The 16,624-nt window shown below is 34.5% G+C and overlaps 1 protein-coding gene across 1 annotated transcript; it reads left to right on the top strand.

The window, feature by feature from the left end:
- The first annotated feature begins 9,953 nt into the window (after positions 1-9,953).
- On the top strand, positions 9,954-16,239 carry LOC131941677 (uncharacterized). Its single transcript, XM_059301088.1, has 10 exons — positions 9,954-9,962; positions 10,596-10,738; positions 11,595-11,810; positions 12,095-13,310; positions 13,713-13,781; positions 13,875-13,979; positions 14,510-14,633; positions 14,917-15,016; positions 15,274-15,404; positions 15,992-16,239. Exons 1-10 carry the CDS (start codon positions 9,954-9,956, stop codon positions 16,237-16,239), a joined length of 2,361 nt encoding a protein of 786 aa, XP_059157071.1.
- The last annotated feature ends 385 nt before the right edge of the window (positions 16,240-16,624 follow it).

The following is a 16,624-nucleotide window of genomic DNA, read 5'->3' as shown; positions in this document are numbered from 1 at the left end:
CAAATCGATAGTTTGAGGGGGGGGGGGGTGCAAATCGAAATCTCGAGGGGGGGGGGTGCAAATCGAAAAGTTTGTCCCCGGGAAGGGTAGCTACGCCTCTGGCTGTCTACTCGTATTCTCAAAATATCATCTGTTTCTATTTGTACTGAAAAGTCCTTACTTATTAGGTGCGTATGTCATAATTGCTGTTTCTATTTTATAACGGTATGCACTTGTTGATAAAAAGTAAAGTTCCCTTTTCAAACCTGACGGTCTATAGGGCAAGTGAAGTAGAGTTCACTTATTCTGTGACCTCGGCATATAAAGAGATAGTGTGTTCGCTTCGCCTTTGCTTTCCCTAACGTGAGTTGGGTGCCCATCGGAGTTGGCCGGTTCGCTCTACTGACTTGAACCCGGATTCGAACCCAGCTCTCTAACGCTAGACCACTTATTTTCATTTCTTTTTTGACATATATTTAATAACATTTCGAACAAGAAATATAAATTATGATAACGTTTTGGAATAAGTTGTTTTATTCTGTGGATTTGATCGAGCTACGTACCCCTAAAATGTAATTTTAATTCCAGTGTTAAATATTTAAGTAACGAAAGGTTTTTAACCTAAAATGCGTGGCTTAGCTAGCGAACGAGATATGATGTATACAATGCAAGGTAAATTCATTTTTAGGTTTAATATATTTTGTCAATAATTTATACACAAAAATAGATACCCAGGTATAAATCCTTTATATCCTCCACCGTAAACAAAATAAAGAAGGAAGAAGAAGATACCCAGGTGATACACACAAATAAAATGGACAATATCGCCATCAAACAATATTTTTTAAAAATATTATAAGAATATGTAATTGAACGTACTAAATATTAGCATAAATTAACAACAGCCAGTAATAACCTTCAACAAAAGAACAATAAAATTAAAAGTAGCATAAAAAGAATATAATAAAGAAATAATTTAAAAAAAAATTAAATTATATTCAATTTTCAGAGGGAAATAATGTGATATTGCAAAAATATCAACTCGGTTTACGGTCAAAGGGATATAACCAAATAAATGTTTCAATTTTAGTCTTTACATAGTTGCTCCGCTTTTTATTTTTAATTAGCTTTTAATCTAAAATGTGTAGCTTATATAGCGAACGAGTTATGACGTTTACAATGCAAGCTAAATTCCTTTCTAGGTTTGATCTATTTTGTTTAGGATTTATCAACCAATTAAGATACTCAGGTAATTCACAGAAATAAAAACAGACACTATTCGTCGTCAAACAATTATTTTTAAAAATATATTGTAAGAATATGTAATTGAACATATTGAATTTTAGCGAAAATTAGCAACAGCCAGAATAAACCGACAACAAAAGAACAATAAAATAAAAATGGCATATTTTTCGCGGAAGGGAAATAACAAAATAATTTTTTAATTATATTCTTTTTTTCAAAGGGAAATAATTTGATATTGCAAAAATATCAACACAGAGTACGGTCAAAGGGATATAACCAAATAAATGTTTCGATTTTAGTCCTTACATAGTTGCTCCGCTTTTTATTTGTTTAATAAGCTTTTAATCTGAAATGTGTAGCTTATCTAGAGTTATAATGTATACAATGCAAGTTAAATTCATTTCTAGGGTTGATCTATTTTGTGTAGGATTTATAAACCAATTAAGATACTCAGGTAATTCACAGAAATAAAAACAGACACTATTAGTCGTCAAACAATTTTTTTTAAATATAAGAATATTTAATTGAACATATTGAATTTAACATAACTTAATAACAGCCACTTTTAACCGTCAACGATAGTAAAACTAAAAGTGGCATATTTTTCGTGGAAGGGAAATAACCAAATTTTTTTTAAAAATTATATTCAATTTTCAAAGGGAAATAATGTGATATTGCAAAAATATCAACCCGGAGTAGGGTCAAAGGGATATAACCAAATAAATGTTTCAATTTTAGTCCATACATAGTTGCTCCGCTTTATATTTGTTTAATAAGCTTTTAACCTAAAAAGTGTTGCTTAGCTAGCGAACGAGATATGATGTATAAAACTGAAAACGTGTGGCTTAAAATGTGCGATGTTTATGTACTACGTGTATTTTTTGTGGGCACTTTGTGTTTATGTGTTTGTGATGTGTGTGTTTGGTGTTTGAGTAGTTTGTGGATTTGTATGTTTTATGTTGGGTGTATGATGTTTGGTATGTATGTGTATTGTGTGAGTGATTATGCATACAGTGTATTTCTGTCTTTGTTTTAGTATTTGTGTTTATGCGTGGTATGTGTGTGTGTGCTTTGTGTGCTGTTTTATTTGTGTGGTGTTAGGGTCAGTGTGGTGTACGCTTTATTTTGTTGTGTGTTTATTTATGTTTGGTGTTTGTGTGTGCGGTCTGTGTGTGGTTTAAGTGTGGTTATGTATGTTTTTGTGTGTTAAGTTTGTGTGTCTGTTGTATGTGTCTGTTGGTTATATGATGCGATATTTTTATGTATGTTACGGGGTTTCGTATTGTGTGTAATTTTGGTGTACTTGCAGTGTTTGTGAATATTGTGTGTGTATAGTGTATAAGCGTTATAGCAGTGTGTATTTGTGGGTGTATGTGTGTGAGCGGTTTGTTTATGCGCTATGTGTGTAATGTTTTTGTGTGTGATGTGTATTTGTGTGTACTGGAGTGTGTCTCAAATATCGTTTTTAGGTTTTGTGTCTGTGTGTATATTGTAATTTTTTTTTGTATGTTGAGGTGTGTGTAGAGTGTGCATGCATGGCGTGGAGTATAACATTTATGTGTTGTGTGTTTGTGTAGTTTCTGTGTGTGTTATTTGTGTTGTGCTGTATACGTTTTATGCGGCATGTGTTTTGTTTTATAAGATGTGCAATGTGTATGTTTTACGTATTTGTGTTGTGCTTGATGTATGTATGTTTGTATGTATTTGTGTGGTGTGTGTGTGTGTGTTTGTATTACGTGTTTGTGTGTGTTTATGTTTTGTAGGTGGCATGTTATAACTGTGTTTTGTATCGATGTGTTTTGAGTTTATTTTGTGTTTGTGGTGAGTGTTGTTTGTATGTTGTGTGTGTAGTGTACAAGTGTGTTTTGAATGTGTATCTATTGTTTTTTGTTTTAATTGTGTTGTTTGTTTTTTTTTGTCTCTATTTTGTGTGCGAATACGTCGATTATGTGTGTTGCATGTGTGCTGTGTTTATAGTGTTAATGTCGTGTCATATATGTGTAATGTGTGGTTTATGTGTTTTGTGTGAATTTCATGTAGTTTTGTGTTTGTGGGGCGCTTGACTGCTAACCCGAAAGTCTCGAGTTTAAATCCGGGTTCATTTTAATGGAACCTCCCTGTGTAAACCCAGCTCTGATGGGTACCTAACTCGCTTTAGGGAAAATAAGGCGCCTTGGCATAGTGTTAAATAAACTATCCTTTCATATGCCGACGTCACTGAAACAGATTCTCTCTACTTCACCTACCCCGTGTGCCTTCGGCACGAACGGAAAAAAGATGATATTTTCTATTTACTTTTTGTTTTGCGTAATAAATATTTTTGTTGTTTGTATTTTGTGTATTTTAATCGTGTAAATTGTATGTGTTATGTGTTTGTTAGGTGTCTGTTTTAGTTTGTTTTGTTCATTTGTTTTCTGCGTGTTTTTTTGTGTATGTTGTGTGTAGAGTGTGTGATGTGTGTGTTTGTGTTTGTGTGTTGATCTCTCTAGTTTTTGTTTTGTGTGAGTTTTGTATATTGTGTATTATATTTGTGTGTGTGTGTTTTTTTTTTGTGCGTGTTATGCCCGTGATATTGCGTTGCTCTTGCTTTATGTTTAATATAGTGTTTGTGCTATGTTTGAGTATACATGAGCGTTTCGTCTGTGTTTGGGAATGGTGAATGAAGTTTGTGATTTATGTGTACGTTTGTTCGTTTGAGGTGAGTATAATTTGTTTCAAGTGTGTTTGTACTCAATCTGTATGTGTCTGTGTACGTGGTGTGCATGTGCGTGATGTATGTGTATGTAATGTGTCTGTAGCGAATGTTGTGATGTATTGTGTATGTTTTGTGCTTTTGTTCAAATTTATAGTTATTGTTGTGTTTTGATGTTATGTTGTGAGTGCGGTGTTTATGGTATGTTTGTTGTGTGTCCGTTGTGTGTGTAGCGTGGGTGTCTTTTGAGTGTGCGTGTGGTTTAAGTGTATGTTTTGTCTGTGCTTGTTTGGTCTGTGTAATACTTATGTTGGGGATGCGGGTGTGTTTTGTGTGGTGTGTGGGTGATGGGCTGGTTTTATGGGTTGAGCGTGTAATTGGTGTTTATTGTATGCGTGTGGTAAATCTAGGTGCTGTATATGTATCTTTGTGTGTGGTGTGTGTATGTGCGTCGTTTGTGTTTGTGTATGTTTGTGGTTTGATTTTGATTTTGTACGTTATGCATTTGTTGTGTAGCGGGGGTATTTTTTTTTTCGTATGTCTGTTATTTGTTTGGAATATGTGTGTTTGATCTCTGCGTTTGTTCCCTATTTATCTGTGGCGCGTGCTTGGTATGTTTTTCAGCAGGTTATCTTTGATGTTCATTTGTTTGGTGCATGTGTCGTTTGCATATAAAGGGGTTGGTGTAATTGTGTCTTATGTGTTTTGCTGGTGTGAGTGTATGGTAAGTATGTGTTGTATGCGTGTCTTGTGTAATGTATGTATTGCACGTTAGACTTGTGTGTATTGTGTATGTTTTATTTTGCATTTTTGTTTATTTTGCGTCTATTTTCTGTAATTGTGTATGGTATGTGTGTTAGCGTGTTGTGTGTATGTGTGTTGTGTATCTCTGGCCTGTTTTATGTGTACGTTGGATGTAGGTTTATGTGTGTAGGATTTGTGAATGTTGTATATGGTAGTTCGTGTGTTTAGTGTGTTAGCTGCGTGTGTGTATGTGCGGTGTGTTGGTACGGTGTGTGTGGTGTCAAAGTGTGTAGTGTTTAGGTAATTGTACCGTATGTTTTGTGTTTTGACTTGATGTGTTCCCACAGCAAGACATGAACGTATGTTGTGTGGTAACTGTGTATCTGTTGTGTGTTGAATGTTTGTTTTTGTGTGGAGTGAATGTCGTGTGTTGTGAGGTGTGTTTTTTATTTGTGGGCGTTGGTTGTTTTTGTGTTTGTTATATGTGTGTTTCGTGTGTACGTTTATTGTATTTGTGTTTATGGTTTGTATACATGTTTACTGTGTATGTTGTGTGTATTTTGTATGTTATGTGAATGTTGTATTTTGTGTGCGAGTGTTCGAGTGTGTAACGTTTTGCAGAGGCGTAGCGAGGGGGGGGGGGAGGGGGCGGGGGGTGCGGACCGCACCGGGTGACACCATTTAGGGGGGTGACACCAAGGCAAAAAATAGTAAAATATACAGAGAAAAATTTGAGGGTGGGGGTGCAAATCGAAAGTTTGAGGGGGGTGCAAATAAAAAGTTGAAAGTTTGTCCCTGGGAAGAGTCGCTACATCTCTGAGGGGTGCCACACCGGGTGACACCCGACCTCGCTACGCCACTGACGATTTGTGTCTATTTTGTCTGCGTTGTTGTGTGTAAGGTGTGTGTAATGTAAAGGGTTGTATGTGTATGTTGTGAATGTATGTGCTGAAGATATTTGTTATGAGATGGTGTGTCTCATAATATCTGTTTAGGATAAATGTACCAATTTAAAAAATATTCATTAACACAATATTGTGCTCATTTTATAAAATAATTATTACAGTCAAATATCAAAATATACAAGGTTTCGAATAAAAAGTGTTTTATAAATTATATAGGTAGGGTGTGTCATTGACTAAAAAGTATTTTTTTTCTTTTATCTTTTAGTATTACAGTTTAGAAAAACGAAACCTATTACTACAAACACATACTTACATTAAACATGTCAGACATACTGCAAAAATAAAAGTATACGCCTGTATACATCAACAGAGCTTTCAATTCCAGAAGGGCACAATTTATACACAATTATATATATATATTAATATATATATATATATATATATATATATATATATATATATATATATATATATATATATATATATATATATATATATATATATATATATATATATATATATATATATATATATATCTTGGTGTTGCGTTGCAAATCTGTAAATAAGGAATGACGAGTTAGACTTCCAGAGAAAAAGGGTATTAATGCTTTTCCAAATTAAAAAAAATAGCTGTGTTTGAATATTAGACGAAACAACGTCCATGATAAGTAAATTTTGTATCATGATCAAAACAGAGAGTAAAGATATTGCGAGCGATGTCTCTAAACTAGTTTTTGGCTGGATATTTCACCAGCAAATATGCTACACTTTGGACTTTAATGTAACGCCCCTCTTTTCAAGTGGTACTACATGTCAAGTTTATGGGTTTAATCTTCACAATGCATGCTTTTAAGATGACAATATGAGTTGTAAACTTACATTCGCTAAATAAATGGTGTCATGATTTAGAATGAAATAACATTTTTATATAGTATGATTAAATGCTTCATGAAAAGAATTTTTAAGGAAGTAAAATGCGGACACAAAAAAAAACATTCTGACAAAAACGAAATATAAAAAATCTTTGTAATAAAAAAGCTTTTAAATGTATCCCAAATTAAAAAAAAGCATAACTAATTTGCTTTCGTTGATGTAAGCTTTGGTCTCTCGTGAGATCACTTACAAATTTTAGTTAACGACTGGTTGGGGGATAAAGCTTGATCCCAGCTTGAATAATTTAACATTACGTTAGAATAATATTATAGAGGACGGATTACTACAAATACAACAGGTGCAAAAACCACATGAATGTAACAGGCTGGTGAGGCTGGGGTTTGCTTTAAGCTCAAACACGTGGCCTACGCGCAGTGGCGTAGCGAGGGAGAAGTGGGGGGTGCGGACCGCACCTGGTGACACCATTTAAGGGGGGGGGGGGTGACAACAAGACAAAAATTGCCAAATGCTACATCCAACTGTATTATTAACAGACTATAGATACACACCGGTACTATTAAGTCTGTAGTAATTAAAGCTTATACACATACATGTACGTGTATGTGACATATATTTTAATTATAGACCTATGTAGGCCGACACACACACACACACACACACACACACATATATATATATATATATATATATATATATATATATATATATATATATATATATATATATATATATATATATATATATATATATATATATATATGGGGGGTGACACCAGGAAGTGCCGAACCGGGTGACATCCGACCTAGCGACGCCACTGCATACGCGTACATGTAAACACAAAATACACACACGTAAAGATACTCATATACATACACGTGTACATGCACACACATGTACTAACACACGCACGCGCATTCACAATCATATCCACATCGAAAACACACACAACAGTAGAAAAAAAACACATCACAGTTAGTGTCTAATTGTGTTTAAAATTCGGCGCCTTTTTTTTGTGCGCTCTTTTCACGCCTCTTACACTAGAAACCTGGATAATACGTTTCTAATACTATGTTAATTAGTTTTTTTTCTAAAAAGTCTTCTTTTATCCCACTTAAATATATTAATTAAAATTTACAAGAATTAGCTGGCAGGTGGGATTATCTGACGATTATCTAGATATTTAAATAATTTTAGGCCTATATATATTTAGTTATATGTGGTTATTCGATATTACTACCCAGCCTATGATATTCAATTACTGTAGACTATTTCTGTAAATTTAGATGTCGTTAGTTATTCAGTTTATTAATTCATGAATATGCATACATATTATCTATTCTTAATACATTTAGTCAAAGCTTAGAGCTGGGGTATTTTAACAGGAAGTTACTCAACCAATATAAGATAATTAATGAAGTATTTTCTCAAAGTTGTAAACTGGTCAAAAATTATTTAATCACCTTATAGAGCGCACTTAACATCACATTTTTGTAAGCAAAAACAGAGCACAATGTCAGCTGTCCGCACTGTCAACCAACGGATTCAACGTCTAGCAGAAATAAACCCGCACAGCAAATGTTACAATTTTATAGGCATGAAGAATGAAGTATTTCCGTTGTCAAGACAACAACTTTTTGATCTGAGCGGACGTTACGCTTCTAAGCTAAAGCGTTATGGGGTTACGGTAATGTAGCATTAGTTAAAATATTTTCACGTCTTACGTGGCAGAGCTGCACATGCGAAAACTTGTTAATCTGTGTTAAACACAAAAGGAAAATATATATATATATATATATATATATATATATATATATATATATATATATATATATATATATATAGTGGTAACTAGAGATACGAGTTTAATTTAATTCTTTCCGTAAAAGATGTCAAATTGTTCGTATCTCAAAGCAGTTTTTTTCCATTGACAATCTGTAATGCCATTAACCCGTTCCATACTGCCTCAAAATAACTACCCCACTTGTTTTTTTTTTCTACTTATTTTAATGAGGAAAATTCGTTTAAAAAATTTTTTAATTGTATAAAAACAGAATAAAGGAGAATGTCAAGAAATAAACTGGTTCTATAACGTGTTCTTTAGAAGAAATCACCTAAACCTGCGCTTACTGAAGATGATGGTGGAAGTCTGGGCTGATGCTTTACTTAGTTCACTTACTCTCTGCACTTTTCATGCTAAAACCTTTCGTCACTTTAATTCACTACCTGTTATACTCTTTATGCTTCACTTTATCCCTTAACTTCATGGAACATAACTAAAATGCAGAGTTTCTTCCAGGCATCTCTTCGGGGGGTCGAAGCCCCCCCGAAAAAAATTTACCGCCCCCCCCCCCCCCAACGAAATGAAATTTATATAATTTATATAGAAAATAAATACTTTTAACAGTGTCCGCCCCCCCCCCCCCCCCGAAGAAAGTCTACCGCCCCCCCCCCCCCCCCCCGAAAATTTAAAGTGCCCCCCCCCCCCCGGAGAAAAAAGTCTGGAAGAAACACTGCTAAAATGTCACTGAACATAGTTGAACTTAAATGCTACTTGATAATTTATTGTTACATTCGTTTAATTTTCATGAATGCAGTTCTCTTCACTAGTCTTTTCGCTTGAAGGCCGTTAAACAAAATCTGTTAAGGTGTTTGTTACTTCATACCTTTCAGAATGTTGCGGAATGTATAAAATAGTATACATATTTATAAGCTCTAACTGTCTTGCTACTCTCAAATATTGAGTGATTTCCGGAGACCGAATGTAATACTTTACGCTGTTTCTGATTTATAAAATCAAAACAAAAATAACGCTTTGTAGCATTAATTTGGGACATGATCTTGTGGAGGGGGTTGCTGCAATAAACATTTACATAGACAGAGGTTCGAACATGTTGAATAATGTTACACAGGGAGGGGGGTTGTGAAAAACATGTTTTATTTTTGTTAAATTTTAGATTGAATTTCAGTGTTTTGTTTATTTATTAAATAAATTAGACTTATTTGAAATGTTTAGATTTTTAACCTGCAACCATGTTTGATATAATCACCAGTATGAATTCCATTTCATTTTCCTAACGTCAGAAAGGAGATGTGATATGTTCTACACTCACCAACGCAAGGACGAGAATTCTAACGGACATGGCTATCATGATGGCTGGTGGAGTCGTGTTGAATGCTCTGGTAAATAACTGTATAAAATTTGTTTAAGGTTCCATGGTAGCCTATAGAACTATAGATGAATTCCGTATGGTTCATTATTAAACAATGTAAAGGATTTTACCCAATCACATGGGGGATGGGGGGGGGGGGATTACCAGAAATCGAGAAATTCTACTTATGAGGTGGGGTAGGATCGGTCATATTTGGACATAAATACTTTTTTTTTAAGCTACTGATGTAGATATCAGAAAAAATATATAATACGTTGTGGCTTTCCTTTTTAATATAATACGGATAAAGACACAAAAAATTGAAACATTTCTCCATATAAGTAAATGACTAATGTAATCATTATTATTATTTCCCTTCGTGCCCAAGACACATCGGGTAAATGAAGTAGAGTTCATTTGCTTCAGAAACCTCGGCATACAAAGAAATAGTGTGGTCAGCACTACGCCCAGCTGCCTTTAATTCCTTAACAAGAGTTAGGTATCAATCAGAGCTGTGTGGACTCAGTGACATTCTGCTGACTTAAACCCGGATTCGAACTGGAGACTTTCGGGTTAGCAGCCTCTACCGCTAGGCCACGCCGTCACATTTGTAAGATAAAAATCTGTTTTAATTTTTGGTCAATGTGGGGGGAAAAAACATCATAATGCTATAGACGCTCATTACATGTTTTACGCTTTTAAACCGTTTTATTTCAAACTATTCATAACCGATATTTTAGTAAGTTATTAAAATATAAATTTTAGCACAGTACAGTGCACAGGCACATTTCTTGTTATTAAATTAGTGGGCTTTAATTGAATTGGGTCCGAAGATGACGAGTTGCTCTAAAATGTCACATTTTTTAAGCACCAAAATGACAGCAAAATATAAAAAATTCAAGCGAAGCGTTAAAAAATATTTCCCAACTGAATCTGATAAATGGGGAAATATTTTTAAAATTTCGCTTGTCATTTTATATATTACAGCCAGTTTTGTCAGACGGTCAAGATCTATTTTCGACCTTGAGACATTCGAAGTGCTCCACGGTCATCACATCAGCAGGGAACCCAACATTTAAGATATTTGAAAAATATTTCACGTCCAGCAATGGTGTGTGGGCTGGAGGAAAGTAAGTCTCTCAAGTTTTTCACGATTTGTTTTAAGAACCTTTAATAGTTTAAAGCTTCGTAGTTTCAGTGTACAGCATTTTATGATAGGTTCATGTACAGTGTATGCGGTTTAAATCCAAACCCTTACTTAGAGATGTAACCGTCCGCCTTAGAAAAAAAAGTGGAATTGTTTTATAAGCGTGGTCTCTTGTTGTAGGCCTAACGGTCATCATGACCACGAGAAACTGGTGGTGTGTGGTATAGAGTCACGTGGTGCGGAAAGTTTCCTTGAAGTTAGAGCTAAGTAAAAGGGATATAATGTGAACATCGCGTTTCTCAGTAGGCTACATTTCTGTTTTACATTTTTACCTTCACATTAGTTCGCCCCTTTTTGTGGCAATACAAAATAGAAAGAAAACAAAATTGATCGGCGTAAAAGCTTTCCCCTTAGTTTTTTTTTTTTTTTTTTTTTGAAACCGACGATCGGCAATTATGTTTTTGGCGGACAATTTTCCTAAAATGAAAAAAAAACGAGCTCGTAAGAAAACGGAAATAAGTTCCATCTCTGCTATCCTAAAAAGCCACGTTTATATAGTCATGTAGCCTATATTGTACAGTCTAGGAAATATGGACATCATGAAAATATGGACATCATTAAAATGTTTTTTTCTTTTATTTGAAACCGGCTCGCTTTTTGTTTTTAAACAGACCACATAAATTAGCCAAGTTGTCTGACAAAACGGGGAAAAAGTGGAAAGATTTCCGATTTTTTTTTTTTGAAAAAAAATGTCTGTTGGCGGAAAAATGTCGATTTTTTTTCGGCGGAAAAATCTCCTTAAACGTTTAAAGTTACATCTCTGGGCCTTTACTTTACAGAAATGAAACAATCATCCCAGTACAGTGTGACCAGGCCCCGTGGTTGAAACAGCTGATCGTGTACAAGTTAAACAGCCACGAAGACCACACAGCTTTCCTCTCTCGTCTAGCTGATGAAGAATTCTATGTCGCCCCCGTCACGGCCGATGACGAGGCTTACATTTTCTTGACTTCCGGCAGCACCGGATTTTCTAAGATGGTGCCGAGAACACACGGGTAAGAAGCAAATGTTTCCGTTTTGTGTTCGAGTTTACCGTTTACATTAAGAACGATGTCAACCGATTTGATGAAAATCATAATCTAGAAACGGTGAGTGAGTCATGGTGGAGTCGGTCAATTGCTTCCCAACACTCTCTCCCTCACCCATCAAATAAAGGAAACATTGGCTTATATTATGAATATGATTGTCAAAAAAGTGCTTGTTTAAAAATGTACTAACTATGAGTCCAGTCATGTTGTTTTAGTGTTGTTTTAGTCTTAACTGTATTACCTTTCTTCAGAGAATGTCTTGACATAGCAGAAAACTACAGCAGTATTTTTACTAAAGACGATGTCATGTACAGTGATCGCCCATTTGGATGGATCGGGGGATTTCCCCATTATTTCTTGTCCCAGGGGATTCCCACCCTAGTGCAGGAACTTTATGATGGGGTCACTCTCAGGAAGGTGGCGGACGTCTGGGACGTCGTGCTTCGTCTCGGGGCTACTTTTACATTTACACTTGTGGCTGATATCATGCAACTGAAAGAGGTGAGGGCTACTTTTACATTTACACTTGTGGCAGATATCATGCAACTGAAAGAGGTGAGGGTCACTTTTACATTTACACTTGTGGCTGATATCATGCAACTAAAAGAGGTGAGGGTTACTTTTACATTTACACTTGTGGCTGATATCATGCAACTGAAAGAGGTGAGGGCTACTTTTACATTTACACTTGTGGCAGATATCATGCAACTGAAAGAGGTGAGGGCTACTTTTACATTTACACTTGTGGCTGATATCATGCAACTGAAAGAGGTGAGGGCTACTTTTACATTTACACTTGTGACTGATATCATGCAACTGAAAGAGGTGAGGGCTACTTTTACATTTACACTTGTGGCAGATATCATGCAACTGAAAGAGGTGAGGGCTACTTTTACATTTACACTTGTGGCTGATATCATGCAACTGAAAGAGGTGAGGGCTACTTTTACATTTACACTTGTGGCTGATATCATGCAACTGAAAGAGGTGAGGGCTACTTTTACATTTACACTTGTGGCTGATATCATGCAACTGAAAGAGGTGAGGGCTACTTTTACATTTACACTTGTGGCAGATATCATGCAACTGAAAGAGGTGAGGGTTACTTTTACATTTACACTTGTGGCTGATATCATGCAACTAAAAGAGGTGAGGGTTACTTTTACATTTACAGCTGATATCATGCAACTGAAAGAGGTGAGGGTTACTTTTACATTTACACTTGTGGCTGATATCATGCAACTGAAAGAGGTGAGGGTTACTTTTACATTTACACTTGTGACTGATATCATGCAACTGAAAGAGGTGAGGGCTACTTTTACATTTACACTTGTGGCAGATATCATGCAACTGAAAGAGGTGAGGGCTACTTTTACATTTACACTTGTGGCTGATATCATGCAACTGAAAGAGGTGAGGGCTACTTTTACATTTACACTTGTGGCTGATATCATGCAACTGAAAGAGGTGAGGGCTACTTTTACATTTACACTTGTGGCAGATATCATGCAACTGAAAGAGGTGAGGGTTACTTTTACATTTACACTTGTGGCTGATATCATGCAACTAAAAGAGGTGAGGGCTACTTTTACATTTACACTTGTGGCTGATATCATACAACTGAAAGAGGTGAGGGCTACTTTTACATTTACATTTTTAGTGCTATGTTACTGCTATGTGTTATTTGAATTGTTTTATTTGTTTAAACGGCCAATGTGAAAAAAGGCCTTTGTGCCTACAATTGTAACCGTTGTTTGAATAAATTTGAATAAATTTGAATTTGAATAAAAGACGTAAAAAATGTGCACACGACATTTGTAGCTATCTTTTATTTTTATTTTATATAATTCAAATTAATTTATCCCCCAGCTCTACAAGGATGGCGTTTTAAAGAAACCAATTAAAGTTATCTTTACTGGAGCTCAACCAATCAAAAAGGTAAGATCACATTTGTGCGATGTTGCTTACGGTTAATATCAAACAGATCACAGCAAGACGAACAGATAATTAATTTGATATTTCTTTCAACAGAATGTCATCGACGTTGTTGGTCTAGTGTGTGAGCGAATGATGACAACATACGGATCAACTGATGTAGGGTTGATGGTATATGGACTTGTCGATGCCCAGAGCAAAGTACTTTTTTCTATTTAGTTAATATATTTTAGTATGCCTCATTGTTAGTCTCCTTGATTTACACCAAAAAAGTCGCATTTTTTCTTATATCTAATTCATTTCTTACATAAGCTAACATTTCACTGTATAGCGTCATTTAACTTTCGTCCTATTATGATTTTTTTTTTAAATCGGATTTTAAATACTGTTGTTGGGATCATGTTCAAATGATTTCGTTTACACATGATGAAGTGTGTACATGGATACTATTTTTGCATTGATACATTATACATGATATTTCTGTCTTGAGGATTATGTGCAAGTTCTATTGTCTGAGAGGCTCATCCATTTAATACTCAAGGTTTCAAGGTTTACTCTTATAGTCGTTATAACGATGGTTGATCGTTTTATTTTGTGACAAGCAAACCAAATCACTTCAGCACAAAGAATATTATATTTCTTTTATAAGTGCTTTGTTATCTCAATTAAACATTTGGTCGAAATTCAATTTTCGAATCATTGGGAGTGTGAGATTAAATTTTTGATTACAGGACAAGTTTAAAGACTGCTATGCTGGGAACACTATCTGCCCAGACTTACAATTAAGATTAGTGGATGAAAAAACCAAAGAGATTTTTACAGAGCCGAACCGCACTGGGATAATACACTTTAAAGGTTTACAATATTGATAATTTTCTTAAGAAAAATGTTTTCCTGCTAATACGCATTTAAAAATTCTTTATATTAATTTACATTTAAAATACATTGTTGGTAAAACTTTAAACAGTGATTAGAGGTCATCCATAAATAACGTCATGCTTTTTTGACGGTTATTTAAAGCTCCTTCTTTCCCACCGTCAAACATCTTTTACAATGGATCTTTATTTTCAAGTTAAAGAAACTTTGTAATAACTTGACTTACAGAATCAAAGAAGTTTTAATTTTTTTTTCACATCAGGCAAGACTGTTCTAAGACGCTATTTAAATGTTGAGGACACAACAGCTGGAGTTTTTACTGAAGATGGGTGGCTAGACACTAAAGATGCTGGATACATAGAGTAATTTAGCTTTTCTCTACTTTACAGTTACAGTGCATATAACAATGAGGCTATACACACAGTCGTAATATATATATATATATATATATATATATATATATATATATACATTTATATATATATATATATATATATATATATATATATATATATATATATATATATATATATATATATATATATATATATATATATATATATATATATATATATATATATATATAAAAATGAAGATTCTCATTTCTTGTTTATTTTAGTGAAAATGGTGGAATTCACGTCATAGGACGCCAAGCTGATATCATCAACAATGGGCCATTTATTTTGTACCCACAGTGGATGGAGGAGAGAATACAGAAGTGTCCAGGGGTTCAATCTGTTATGGTCGTAGGTAAACGATTTTCTGCACACTAATCAAAAGAAACAAAATTGTGCATGTTTTGTAAGCGCTTTAACGGTAACTAAATCGGGAATGTAGCCTTCATACATATTTGTATGGTTTCTGCGAATGGCAAGCGGCTCACCAGAGTATTAGCATCACTGCTACAAAAACATCTACAACATCCAGAGCATGTTTGTAACTCCAAGAGAGATGAGGTTCTGTGTTATGATGGACAAGCCAAACCCTGAACGAGCTGAGCTGCAGATTGTCCCTTTTCTATATGAGAAAATATAAAATATGGGGAATATACGAGGCAAGATAAATACAATTCAGAAAATTAAATTAACATTAAAGAAACCAATTCATTATTCCGATAAAAAATATTTTGAAGCGCAACATAAAGAAGAAGTAGCAAATAGATTTATACTTCTACCGTCAACGTATGAAAAATCATAATAAATAGCAAAATATTAAATAGTGTGTGGTAAACGTCATCGTTTTCCAACAAGAAAATGATAATTACATATGTTGTTAGATAAAAGTTTAGGTATTCTTGCTTATAATTTTATCCTTATATATCCTTCATCAAATTGTAGGACTGCCCCACCCACTGACCATTCAGGAGTTATGTGTTTGTGTAATAAAAGAGAAAGACGCGACACTGACTCTAGCAGACCTGAAGAATTTCTGCCAGGGAATTTTCCTGGAGGGGGCAACAAAGTTTGACGGGGTCCCTGAGAAGTTTGTCTTCATGGAGAGTTTTCCATTACTTTCTTCTGGAAAAGTTTCACGGAAAGCCGTCGAAAAAGAGGCCGTTGAATATTTTAAAATGTACTCCAATTAAAAAAATATGTTCTATCGCATCAAATTGGCAGTTTTAACGCCTTCCCCGCTCCAACATAATTCACATCTTCATACCAGTAGAACAACCAATAAACATAGTAAGTTCAGAAATAAAACCAAATTGTATACATTTTACTTAATATATTCACGTCAGGAAGCTAATTCATTATATATTTTTCATAATTGAACATACATTTTATTGGCTTAAAAATATTTTTGCCTTTAAGCAATGATTATGTAAATCAACCCGATATATTAACATACTTTTTACTATGGTATGACAAACTATGATTGGCTTTGTCATTTATCATGATTTCTTTTCTCTTGCTTCTGCGTTTTTACTTACAATTTTTCCGCTAAATGCTCAATACATTTATACTTTTAAA

Source organism: Physella acuta, unplaced genomic scaffold, assembly GCF_028476545.2.
Source record: "Physella acuta isolate Inbredline_101_S28 unplaced genomic scaffold, ASM2847654v3 ptg000369l, whole genome shotgun sequence".
NCBI lineage: Eukaryota > Metazoa > Mollusca > Gastropoda > Physidae > Physella > Physella acuta.
This window is presented reverse-complemented; position numbering and strand designations above follow the sequence as displayed.